Source organism: Oryx dammah, unplaced genomic scaffold, assembly GCF_014754425.2.
Source record: "Oryx dammah isolate SB20612 unplaced genomic scaffold, SCBI_Odam_1.1 HiC_scaffold_28, whole genome shotgun sequence".
Lineage (NCBI taxonomy): Eukaryota > Metazoa > Chordata > Mammalia > Artiodactyla > Bovidae > Oryx > Oryx dammah.
The window spans coordinates 92,476,092-92,489,689 of record NW_024070212.1 but is presented as its reverse complement, the minus strand read 5'-3'; the positions used below and the strand labels follow the sequence as shown (position 1 = coordinate 92,489,689).

Sequence of the window (13,598 nt, the reverse complement as noted above, 5' to 3'; positions counted from 1 at the left end):
TTTTTGCCCCAGATTGATATTTAAAACATGCAAATTAGGCCATGTCACTCTCATGCTTGAAACTCTGCAGGGGCTTCCCATTGTCATAAAGTCCATTCACACTCCTTGGGATAGGATCCTAAACTTTTGCCATTTCCTCCTCGCCCACCAGCCCACTGTTCTACACACATTCAAACCAGTTTTCTAATTTGTACTCTTTTCATGCTTCAGTGTCTTTTGTTAATGTCTTTCCACTTTCAGGATATCCTTATCTTTCTCTGCTTCACAAACTGATTCTTATTCTTTGAGATCTAAACTCCTTAAGGAGGTCTTCCCTGATTTTTCATTTACACCCTTTAGTGGTGATGTTGTTGTTGTTTAATCAGTAGGTCCTGTGCAGCTCTTGTGACCCCAAGGACTGCAGCCCGCCAGGCTCCTCTGCCCATGGGATTTGTCAGGCATGGTGGTGACATAAGCCATGTATTTATGCAACTAAATACAAATCGGTCTTACTAGATTTTTGAGTTCCTTGGGGTCAGGGATAAGTCATAATAAATGCTCAACAGTAATGATAATAATAATTATACCATTTACCTGTCCAAGTGTTGTATTTGGACTAACTCATTTTACCTTTGTAATAATCTTATAAGAGATACCATTATTGTCCTCCTTCTATAGATAAGAACACTGAGGCTTAGAAAGGTTAAGTAACTTGTTGAAAGTCATATGGTTAATAGACAACAAAGTTCAGAGTTGAATGGGATGTTCTGGCTCTGAAGTCCATGTTCTTTAACTTCATATGTCACAGTGGTTTACCATGATATTCTTTAAGTGGTGTGTTTTGATTAACTCAAATTGTTAAGTTTGTGTTTTGATTTTTTTTTTAATTGGAGGATAATTGTTTTACAATGTTGTGTTGGTTTCTACCATACAATGATGTCAATCAGCCATAATAATACATATGTCCCCTCCCTCTTGAATCTCCCTCCCATTGCCCATCCCAAACCATCCCTCTAGGTTGTCACAGAGCACCAGTTGAGCTTCCTGTGTTAAACAGCAACTTCCCACTAGGTATCTCTTTTACTTATGGTAATGTATATATTTCAGTGCTACTTTCAGGATAGTTAGATTTATCAGTTGTTGTCTTTATATCTTGTTTAAGTTTTGTACCCTGCTGCTGCTAAGTCGCTTCAGTCATGTCCAACTCTGTGTGACCCCATAGACGGCAGCCCACCAGGCTCCCCCGTCCCTGGGATTCTCCAGGCAAGAATACTGGAGTGGGTTACCATTGCCTTCTCCAGTCCATGAAAGTGAAAAGTGAAAGTGAAGTCGCTCAGTCGTGTCCAACTCTTCATGACCCCATGGACTGCAGCCTACCAGGCTCCTCCGTCCATGGGATTTTCCAGACAAGAGTACTGGAGTGGGTTACCATTGCCTTCTCCAAAGTTTTGTACCCTAAGAAGCTTTTTTTCTATCCCAAAGTTAAGATGATATTCTCCTGTTTTACCTTCTGGAAGATGTGTTGTTTTTCTTTCACATTTAAGAATTAAGAAATCACCTGGATTTTACTTTTGTGCGTAGTATAAGGTAGGTTCAGGTTTCATTTTTTTTTCTTCACCCATATTATCCTAGCACCATTTATTGAAAGATTGTTCCTTATCGCTCTTCACAGCCATACTTATCACTAACCAAGTGTCTGTATTTATGGGTGGGTCTGTTTCTGGGCTATGTTTTGCTTCATTGGTTTATTATTTATCCTTGTTCCAGTATCACATTTTCTTAATTATTATAGCTTTATAAGACTTTATATGTAATAGACTAAACCCTCTAAAATGCTTCTGTCTTTTCAAGAAGGACTTTGCTATTCTTTACCTTTTGTACCATTTTCCTTTTTTTTTTTGGCCGAGTCAGGCAGCTTGCAGGATCTTTGGTTCCCCGTCCAGGGACTGAACCCATTCCCCTGCAGTGGAAGCACAGAATCCTAAGCACTGGCCCACCAGGGAGTTCCCTGATTTATATTTTAGAATCAGTTTGACTGATTTCCCAAAATGCCTTTGGAATTTTAATTTGCATTGCATTTAATCTGTAGATCCATTTGAATATTGTTACGGTATTGAATTTTCCAATTCATAAAATGGTTTTTCCATTTATTTATGTCTTCTTTATCATAATGTTTTTAAAGTATAGTTTTTAAGAATTTCAAATAATCTTGCATTTACAAGAAAGTTGCAAATATGGTACGAAGAACTTTGCCCTCCTGAAACTATTTGAAGGTTGTTGTTCACTGAAAGTCCCATCGCCCCTGAATGTTTTTTTATTATATATTTATTTCCTGCAAACAAGGACATTTTCTTGTAAACACACTATGCAACCATTAAAATCAGGAAATTAACATCAATGCATTAAAACCATCTGCTCCCTAGAGTCTAAACAGGTTTTGCCAGTTGTTCCAATAATGTCCAATAAAGGACATTATTGGAACAACTGGCAGGAGGATCTGGTTCAGAATCACAATTTGCATTTAGTTGTCACATTTTATAGTCTCCTTTAGTCTGGAACAGCTACTCAGTCTTTCCTTGAGTTTTATGACTTTGACACTTTAAAAGATTAGAGGCTAATTATTTTGTATAATATTCCTCTGTTTTCTCCTAATGTTTCTTCATGATGCAGATTATATATATCTGACCTGAGGATCACAGAAGTGATCTTGTTCTTTTCACAGGATTTCAGTTTGTCCCATAACTAATGACATTTACTTTGATCACATGATTTAGGTGGTGTTTTATCTTTTCCTTTCTTGATATTTTGTTGGGAGTATTTTGAAGCTATGCAAAATCCCATTTCTGAGCAAACCTTCAATTTATATGTATCAGTGCTAACTCATGGTTTCCTGTTTTACTCAATGGATTATAATTCTTTACTATCATTATTTTAATGCTCAAATTGTCCTTAATTTGGCCAGTAGGATTTTTTTAAGCTGAGTTCTGTGTTCTGTTGACATGTTCCTATCATTCTCTGAGTATTTTCTTCTTTAACTTTCAGGCACAAAAAATATATTCCAGGCCAGTTTTCTATCTTCCCTGTCCCAGTCCTGGTATCACCCATTTTTCCAAGGAGCCCTACTTCCTTGTAATGGAGAAAGATATTTAGAAATCAGTACCTGATGCTAGGTGTACTTATTGCTGTTGGCTCTCATGGTGCCCAGGCCCTCTCAGAGCTAGGAAACATATGAATGTTATATACACGTGTACATAAATGTGTATTCATGTACATATTTCCATATATATTTATTTACATAAATATTAAAAACTATTAGTTCATACTGATACCTGTATTTCCAGCCTAACATTACAGAAATCATTCTGGTTTTCTCCCTTACCATTTTTGTAACTATCCAACAAATAGAAACCCTTTATCCTTGTTATATTTACTCATTTGATCAATCCCTCTGTATGCAATTAGTTTCCCATCATCACCCACTTCGTTGTGTGGATGTCACCCTCATTCCACTTGTACCAGCCTGACCCAATCCCCTTGCCTAGAGTGGACTCCTTCCTGGGCTCTGACTCCCCATGCTGGACTTTTCCATTGTGTAATTTTCCTCTTCATCCTGTGGGCTTTGATACCCCATGCCAGGTTGTTCCTTGGTTTGATATATGCCCTCCTTGTCCTGTTTAGACTCTGATGTCCTGAGCTGAATCCATTTGGTACCATGGATTTCTACAATCCATTTGGTACAATACTTTTAACTAAAGCACAGAGCACATGATTTTCCCCTTTTAATGCCCCCTTTCTGTTCCAGGGTTCAGTCTCAGATCCCATATTGCCTTTAGTTATGACAGTTCCTTACTCCTCTTGTCTTTCATGACTTTATTTTTGGTGAGTTTTAATTATTTTGTAGAATGCCTCTCAGTTTGGGTTTATCTGTTGTTTTCTCATGATTAGAGTGAGATTATGTGTTTTTGGCAAGAATACTACAGAAGTGCTGCTGTTTCCTTCTCAGTGGGTCGTATCAAGAGAGTGGTATATGATATCAATAAATTTGTTACTGGTGATACTAATCTTGATCACTGCATTAAAGTGGTGTCTGCCAGACTTGTCCACTATAAAATTACTGATTTTTCCTTCATAGTTAATAGATATATTAGGAGAGATACTTTGAGACTCTGCTAATATCCTCTTTCTCCTCAAACTTTTGCCCACTGTTTTTAGCTATTAGTATGCCATTGGCCAGTCTTGCCTTCAGTAATTATTACTGTTGTATTTGTCTACAGGTAATTTAAACATTTCTTTCATTCCTGCTATGCTTACGAATTGTAACTCTTTTGAAGAAAGAACTGTGCCTTCTTCCCCATCTATTTATTCAAGTAATTTATATCCATAGTGCACTCTTAGATATTTATTTTATTCTTTGGATTATAATTCAATATTATCAGTTATACTACTCACATTCTTTAGGCTTTCGTTTTTGGAACTCCTTCAGTTTGGTTCCTTTTTCCTTTTGACATGCCCCCATTCTTTTTCATGCACTTCCTGTCTTTCTGTCTCCCTATCTAGAACCCTGAGTTCATAGTGATACCTCCTTTTCTATTCTTAATACCATATGGCTTATTCTATCCTTCTCACTTTCCTCATTTGTAATTTTTTTTCCCTCAGACACTGAGAAACTGGGGTTGGCATTATCTACAATATATTCACTTGTTTGTAGTTACAGAATTGCTCAACTATACTCCTGTGAAAACCAGATTTATAGTACTTGTGCAATTTTTGTACACTATTTGTGTATGGTTCTGTTTTGGTTTAGCCTTGCATTGTCTAGTCAGAATACTGTTTTCGAAGTTAGTTGGGCTTGATCTTTTCTTTTTTCTTCCTTGTACCCTTCAGTGTGATTGTCTTATTCATTATTGTATTTTCCCGGGTGGCTCAGAGGTAAAGACTCTGCCTGCTAATTCAGGAGGTGCAGGAGACCTGGGCTGAATGCCCGGGCTGGAGAGACCCCCTGGAGAGGGAATGGCAGCCCGCTCCAGTGTTCTTGCCTGGAGAATCCCGTGGACAGAGGAGTCTGGCAGGCTATTGTCCATGAAGTCCCAAAGAGCTGGACATGACTGAGCACATACACAGAATCACATTGTATTTTGGGTTCCCTCTCCCCATCCTGGTTGATTTAAATTATTTATCTGGGGGGAGAATGTGAAATATTACTGTGGCTTTAAAGAGTCTGAGTATATATACAAAATGATAAATTCAGAGAAGTATTGCTACCTCTGAACCCCTACTAACTCAGTCCTCTTTTTCCTGATTTCCATCCTTTCTCACTGTGCTTTGTAGGTAACCAATCTCATTAGTTTATAGTTCATCCTCCTTGTATTTATTTTGCACAAATAAACAGATGTGAGTATATTTTCTTATATCCCCTTCTTTTTTTCTTTTCATTGAATAATATATCTGAAAAATCACTCCAAATCACTCAAAAGTGATCTTCTTTGTTCTCTTTTTTACACTTGCATTGTACTCCATGGTTTATTCAGCCATCTTCCTCTGTCTGAGCATTTAGGTTGTTTTACAGTATTTTGTAATTATAAACAATGCTACAGTGATTATATTTATTCATATGTACTTTTATCTTGTTTGATGTTGCTTGATTTTTTTTTTCCATACTCAACCAACCTTGTATTTCTGCAGTAAACTCAACTTCAATTTGACATATTAATTTTATAAAGAATTTTTGCATATCCTTTTTGCATTAGAGTTGCCTTAAATATTTTTCTCTTATGATAGTCTTGTCAGGTTAATATCAAAGTTATTCTGACCTTAAAAGAGTTGGAAAGTGTTCTTTTTTTCTTTTCTCTGAAATATTTTGTGTTTGATTGGCATTCTTTCTTCATAAATGTCTGACAGAGTACTCTGGTAAAACTTTCTAGGTCTGGAGTTTCCTTAATGGGATGACTTTTCAATTATTTTAATATAGAATATTTTTGATCTACCAAAAGTACACTTTTTCTGTGACCTCACCTAATAGGTACAAAACTGTCTAGATCTCACCCCCAGCTAAAATATTTCCCTTGTCTTTGGTTTGTAGTAAATTTTGGCTGGGATGGGTCTAGCTGTGGATTTTCTTTGATTCAGCCTGCTTAGAATTCTTGTGTGTGTTAGTCACTCAGTCGTGTCTGACTCTTTGTGACCCTATGGATTGTAGCCCTCCAGGTTCTTCTGTCCATGGAATTCTCCAGGCAAGAATACTGGAGTGGGTTGCCATTCCCTTCTCCAGGGAATCTTCTCCATCTAGGGATCAAACCCAGGTCTCCTACGTTACAGGCAGATTCTTTTACTGTCTCAGCCGCCAGGGAAGCCTGGGCTTCTGAAATCTGTGGCTTAATGTCTTTCATCTTATTTTGAAAAATTCTTCATCAGATAGTGCTTCTAGTCCCTTCTTTCTTTTTGTCTTCTTTTGGTATTTCAATCACATGCATATTACACCCTCTTTCTGTGTGGCAACCCACTCCAGTGTTCTTGCCTGGAGAATCCCAGGGATGGGGGAGCCTGGTGGGCTGCCATCTATGGGGTCACACAGAGTCAGACACGACTGAAGGGACTTAGCAGCAGCAGCAGCACTGTCTGTGTTGCTCTCCCTTTCGTCTATGTTTTCTCTCTTTGACTTGTCTTTTGTTCTGATGAGTTTCTTCTGGTCTCTCCTCCAGTTCTCTCATTGTCTCTTCAGCCAATTTAATCTGCTGTCAGACTCATTCATTGAGTTCTTAATTTTGCTTATTATGTTTTTTTAATTTTAGAATTTATATTTAATTATTTAAAGAACCCATATTAAAAAAAAAAAAAGAACCCATATAATTTATAAAATAGTTTCTAAGGCTCTGTCAGTTTCCAGTCTTTTATTGAATAAATTAAAACATAATTTCTTTCAGTTGTGGGACTGTTTGTTCAAATATCTGGAGCTCTTTTTGATCTATTTCTGTCATTTGATTTCTCATTTATGTGTGGTTTTGTCTCCTTGTATATCTTTGGTTATCTTTGCTTATGTGCTAGTCATTGTCTTTAAAAATTGTTTATAAAAATAATTTGGAAGCAGATATGAGGTTATCTGTCTACAGAAAATATATTCATTTGCTTTTGCTAGCTGGATGCTTAGAGTCAGTAACAGCTTAGGGTAGTTTTAATTTATTTCAGGCATCAAGATTTTTCTAGATGATCCACATGACTGAGCAACTGTTTTAATTCTGTTTTAGTCTTTTTTTTCTTTTGATGTGGACCAGGTTAAAGTCTGTATCGAATTTGTTACAATATTGCTTCTGTTTTATGTTTTGGTTTTTTAGTTTCCAGGCATGTGGGATCTTAGCTCTCTAACCAGGGGTTGAACCCACACACCTTGGCATTGGAAGGTGAAGTCTTAACCACTGGACTGCCAGGGAAGTCCCTGTTTTATTGTTAATCTCAAGGTGCAGCCCTTTGAGGTTCCAATCAAAACCTGAGCTGTTTGCCAGAGCCACCACTGTTGGTCAGCTTTGCTTTCTTAATTTTTGGCCTGACAAGACTTTTCATTTTCCAACAGATGTTTTTAGAGTAGTTTTAGGTTCCCAGAAAAATTGAGCAGAAAGTACATGGAGTCCCCATATGTCCCCTGCTCATACATAATAACAAGTCTTTTAAGAAGTTGCTCAGTCTACAACTTCTCTTTTGAAATGTACAATGCCTCTAGGAGGACAATGGCCCTAAATACCAGGCTGGATGTTTGTCTTTTCCTAGATTTTGGCCTGTTAATTCTTTACTATCTTGCTATTTTCTGATGCTTTCAAAACAGTTATTTTTAACTATTTTAACTTTTCTAATTATTCCCAGTGGGAAGGTAGCCTGCAATTGTTGAACATTTTTATTCTCTTTGTTATAAACTTGCTGCAATTAGGTTGCATATTTGAGAAGAATAGAAAGATAAAACCTGTTAAGGAAATGGCACAACCAAAACCTTTTTCTGTTTAGCATTATGATTTAAAAATGTTGCTTCCAATTATGGAGCTATATTGTAGATATTAAGGTTTTGCTTTTTATAAACTTTTATTCCAGCTCGTGATGCTGATGAGCGAGAGAAGTGGATCCATGCCTTAGAAGAAACTATTCTTCGACATACTCTTCAGCTTCAAGTAAGAATCTTTACATGGCTTCTGGATAGTTCACTAGGTTTTTTTGTTTGTTTTCTGTTTTTTGTTTTTGTTTTTAAATAGCTAATAGGATGTAATGACAACTTGTAATTTCTGAGTTGTTTAGTTTTGCCTTTACAGGGTTATAATATATATAAAGTTACAGTCATTTTCTTCTGCTTAAAATACTGATTTTTGTCTAGAAACAAAACAGTACAAGGCAATGTTGAAAGTGAAATTCTGTGTTAAAATTAAAACGTGCCAGGCTCATTTTTTAAATTTAATATGTATAGTTGGTTATTGTTACAGCCAAATTATATAATAATGCATGATAATAGATAAAGTGCTGAGAAGTTGACATACTTTTCTTTTTGTAGGATTTGGCAGTTACTGTTGTTGATAGTACCCTTAGGGATGAAAGTGAAAGAAAAAATCCAAACTTAGTTTAAGGGAAAAACACATCTAACTTGGGTGTGGTTTGAAGTAGGCATTTAAATAACGTCATGAGGACCCAGATCCCCATCTCTGTTTCTCGGTTTTAGTTATTCTGGGTTGACTTCATTTTTAGATAGATTCTCCCTTTGTGGTAGTAAAATGGAAGCAGCAATTTCAGCCTCCTGTTGGTGGAACTCCAGATCCATAGGAGGCTGTTGTTCTTTCTGGATTAAGAGTATTAGTGCTGATACCTTAGCTTCCTTCACTTTTCCAGTCCAATTCATATCAACCAATCATAATTTCATAGTCACATGTTACACCTCTTGGTAATAGGATTTACCTGCTACATCAGAAACATGTAGCAGTTAGGGGAGAAGGTGGTCCTCCCTGTCCCCAGGCAGAGTCAGAATGGAGGGAAAAAGATGCTAGGTGACCAAAAAAAAACACCAAATGTCTAATCTACCATACTAAAGATAGTTTTCTGTGTTTGTTCTCCATTGAAAGAGCTTATAATGTGGTATATATAGAGGGTTTTGTTTTGATTATTTGGATTTACAGGACTGAATCATAGAAAACTGAGGTTTTGTAATCCTTGTCTACTTAATTTGTCCTATATCAGGAATGGGGGCTTACCAGGGGGGTGCTGGTGGTATAGAACCCACCTGCCAATGCAGGAGATATAAGAGACATGGGTTTGATCCCTGGATTGGGAAGATCCCCTAGAGGAGGGCACGGCAATCCACTCTAGTATTCTTGCCTAGAGAATCCCATGGACAGAGGAGCATGGAGGGCTACAGTCCATGGGGTTGCAAAGAGTCAGACACGACAGAAGGCAGTTAAGCATCATGCACATACCAGGAATTGGCTTGCTTAGACAAGTTAGTTTAGGACATCCCAGGTCCTACAAGACAGTGAACTCCCCATCACTTTGAAAGTTGTTCATATAGATGATTTAAAATAATATGTGAGGCTATTAAGAAACTGTAAGAAAATGGAGTAGAAATCAGAGATCTCTAAAGGTACTGTGTGAGCGAGCTGTACTTTTTAAAAGCAACTTTATGAGCACATCTGACTTGGGTGTACTATGAAGAAATTCTATGAATTCCTTCATAAATTTCTTTTCAAGTTCAGTTCAGTTCAGTCCTCAGTCATGTCCGACTCTGTGAACCCATGAACTGCAGCATGCCAGACCTCCCTGAGTTCACCCACAGTTCACCCAAACTCATGTCCATTGAGCCAGTGATGCCATCCAACCATCTCATCCTCTGTTTTCCCCTTCTCCTCCTGCCCTCAATCTTTCCCAGCATCAGGGTCTTTTCAAATGAGTCAGTTCTTTGCATCAGGTGGCCAGAGTATTGGAGTTTCAGCTTCTACATCAGACCTTTGAATGAACACCCAGGACTGATTTCCTTTAGGATGAACTGGTTGGATCTTGCAGTCCAAGGGACTCTCAAGAGTCTTCTGCAATACCACAGTTTAAAAGCATCAATTCTTTGGTGCTCAGCTTTCTTTATAGTCCAACTATCACATCCATACATGACTACTGGAGAAACCATACCCTTCACTAGACAGACCTTTGTTGGCAAAGTAATGTCTCTGCTTTTTAATATGCTGTCTAGGTTGGTCATAACTTTCCTTCCAAGAAGTAACCGTCTTTTAATTTCATGGCTGCAGTCACCATCTGCAGTGATTTTGGAGCCCCTCAAAATAAAATCAGTCACTGTTTCCACTGTTTCCCCATCTATTTGCCATGAAGTGATGGGACTGGATACCATGATCTTAGTTTTTTGAATGTTGAGCTTTAAGCCAACTTTTTCACTCTCCTCTTTCACTTCCATCAAGAGGCTCTTTAGGTCCTCTTCACTTTCTGCCATAAGGATGGTGTCATCTGGATATCTGAGGTTATTGATATTTCTCCCAGCAGTCTTGATTCCAGCTTGTGCTTCATCCAACCCAGTGTTTCTCATGATGTACTCTGCATATAAGTTAAATAAGCAGGGTGACAATATACAGCCTTGATGTACTCCTTTTCCTATTTGGAGCCAGTCTGTTGTTCCATGTCCAGTTCTAACTGTTGCTTTCTGACCTGCATATAGGTTTTTCAAGAGGCAGGTCAGGTGGTCTGGTATTCCCTTCTCTTTCGAAATTTTCCACAGTTTATTGTGATCCACACAGTCAAAGGCTTTGGCATAGTCAATAAAGCAGAAATAGATGTTTTTTTGGAACTCCCTTGCTTTTCGAAGATCCGGCGGATGTTGGCAATTTGATCTCTGGTTCCTCTACCTTTTCTAAAACCAGCTTGAATATCTGGAAGTTCACGGTTCTTGTATTGCTGAATCCTGGCTTGGAGAATTTTGAGGATTACTTTACTAGCATGTGAGATGAGTGCAATTGTGTAGTAGTTTGAGCATTCTTTGGCATTGCCTTTTTTGGGATTGGAATGAAAATTCACCTTTTCCAGTCCTGTGGCCACTGCTGAGTTTTCCAAATTTCCTGGCACATTGAGTGCAGCACTTTCAAAACGTCATCTTTTAGGATTTAAAATAGCTCAGTTGGAATTCTATCACCTCCACTAGCTTTGTTCATAGTGATGCTTCCTAAGGCCCACTTGACTTCACGTTCCAGGATGTCTGGCTCTAGGTGAGTGATCACACCATCGTGATTATCTTGGTCATGAAGATCTTCTTTGTACAGATCTTATGTGTATTCTTGCCACCTCTTCTTAATATCTTCTGCTTCTGTTAGGTCCAGACCATTTCTGTCCTTTATTGAGCCCAACTTTGCATGAAATGTTCCCTTGGTATCTCTAATTTTCTTGAAGACATCTCCAGTCTTTCCCTTTCTGTTGTTCTCCTCTATTTCTTTGCATTGATCACTGAGGAAGTCTTTCTTATCTCTTCTTGCTATTCTTTGGAACTCTGCATTCAGATGCTTATATCTTTCCTTTTCTCCTTTGCTTTTCCCTTCTCTTCCTTTCACAGCTATTTGTAAGGCCTCCCCAGACAGCCATTTTGCTTTTTTGCATTTCTTTTCCACGGGGATGGTCTTGATCCCTGTCTCCTGTACAATGTCATGAACCTCTGTCCATAGTTCATCAGGCACTCTATCAGTTCTAGGCCCTTAAACCTATTTCTCACTTCTACTGTATAATCATAAGGGATTTGATTTAGGTCATACCTGAATGGTCTAGTGGTTTTCCCTACTTTCTTCAATTTAAGTCTGAATTTGGCAATAAGGAGTTCATGATCTGAGCCACAGTCAGCTCCAGGTCTTGTTTTTGCTGACTGTATAGAGCTTCTCCATCTTCGGCTGCAAAGAATATAATCAATCTGATTTTGGTATTGACCGTCTGTTGATGTCCATGTGTAGAGTCTTCTCTTGTGTTGCTGGAAGAGGGTGTTTGCTATGGCCAGTGTGTTCTCTTGGCAAAACTCTGTTAGCCTTTGCTCTGCTTCATTCTGTCCTCCAAGGCCAAATTTGCCTATTACTCCAGGTGTTTCTTGACGTCCTACTTTTGCATTCCAGTCCCCTATAATGAAAAGGACATCTTTTTTGGGTGTTAGTTCTAAAAGGTCTTGTAGGTCTTCTTAGAACATTCAACTTCAGCTTCTTCAGCGTTACTGGTTGGGGCATAGACTTGGATTACTGTGATATTGAATGGTTTGGCTTGGAAACAAACAAGAGATCATTCTGTCGTTTTTGAGATTGCATCCAAATATTGCATTTTGGACTTTTGTTTACTATGATGGCTACTCCATTTCTTCTAAAGTACTCTTGCCCACAGTAGTAGATATATTGGTCATCTGAGTTTTCAATTTAGGCAGTTGTATAAATGACTAGCGTTGTTTTAGGAAATTTGTGATCCAATAAGAAGATAAGTATTTTAGGAATCAGATTAGACTGTAAGTGGCAGATAATAGTCCCTCCACAGTTGGTTAGACTGATATTCAAGTCTCTGTGTGATCTATTTTCTTCTAGACATTTCTATAAACCTACTAGAGTGCTGCCCCTACATAAATCTACTAAAGTGCTGCTGCTTACTCGGTTTCTTCTGAACCCATCTTTTCGTTTCTGATCTCTACATTCCTATATGTGATATTCTGTCTGTTAATACCATCTGCCTCCACTCTGCCTTTGTGTTCTGCCTTTTTCTTCAAAGTCCAGTTCAGAACTGACCTTTTCTGTGGAGCCTCTCCCAACCAACCCCTCCTCCCTCAGCCCCCACACTCAGTGATCTCTTTCTATTGAATGCCATACTTGTTGCACAGTTTAGTGAGTTCTTATAATATTCTTCTTGTTATCATTTAAGTATATATAAGTCCCAACTCATCAGATAGGATGCAGACTCCTTAAGGTACCTACTTTTATCCAATTTTGGAATACATGAGCTTTTACTAAGAAGAGAGCTTACATGTCTTTTGGAATAACAAAATGAAAGGGGTGACTTTGGGAAGTCTTAAATACTGATAGCTTTGATATTTTAAAATACGTGAATCTAATAAGTTATTTATATATATTTTTCTAAAGTTAATACACGTAGGAAATAGGACATTTAGAGATATGTAATTAAATGTTAATTTGACTGGCAAAAAAGGTAAAGAGATTCCTTCAAAAGATGGTGAAGTGTGGTGAAAGACTTGACTGGAGCCATAATGACTTGGTTTGTGTCCCAGTGCCACCACTTACTCTTGACATCACTCTGAGTTCCAGTGTCCTCATCTATAAAAAGAGGATAATAAAAGTACCTATTCTTCAGGGCTGTTTTGATGATTAAATGAGTTAAATGCAAAAAATTTATTGAAATAATGCCTGGCTATAGTAAAAACTTGCTAAAAAACAAAACCAAAAAAACTTCCCACGTGGCTCAGTGGTAAAGAATCCGCCAGCCAATGTAACAAATGCAGGTTCAATCCCTGGGTCAGGAAGATCCCCTGAAGAAGGAAGTGGCAACCCACTCCAGCATTCTTGCCTGGGAAATCCCATAGACAGAGGAACCTCCTGGGCTACAGTTCATGGGGTTGTAAAAAAGTTGGATAC

The 13,598-nt window shown here is 38.0% G+C and overlaps 1 protein-coding gene across 7 annotated transcripts in view; it reads left to right on the top strand.

Moving 5' to 3' along the window:
- Positions 1-13,598, top strand: part of OSBPL9 (oxysterol binding protein like 9) — a 172,980-nt gene that overhangs the window by 80,561 nt on the left and 78,821 nt on the right. For all 7 annotated transcript variants that reach the window (XM_040231150.1, XM_040231144.1, XM_040231146.1 and 4 more), the window contains one exon: positions 8,053-8,129. Coding sequence is in view for 4 of the 7 variants with exons in the window: in XM_040231144.1 (XP_040087078.1) it covers positions 8,053-8,129 (77 nt within the window). In the remaining 3 variants the exon portion in view is untranslated. The remainder of the gene's footprint in view (positions 1-8,052; positions 8,130-13,598) is intronic.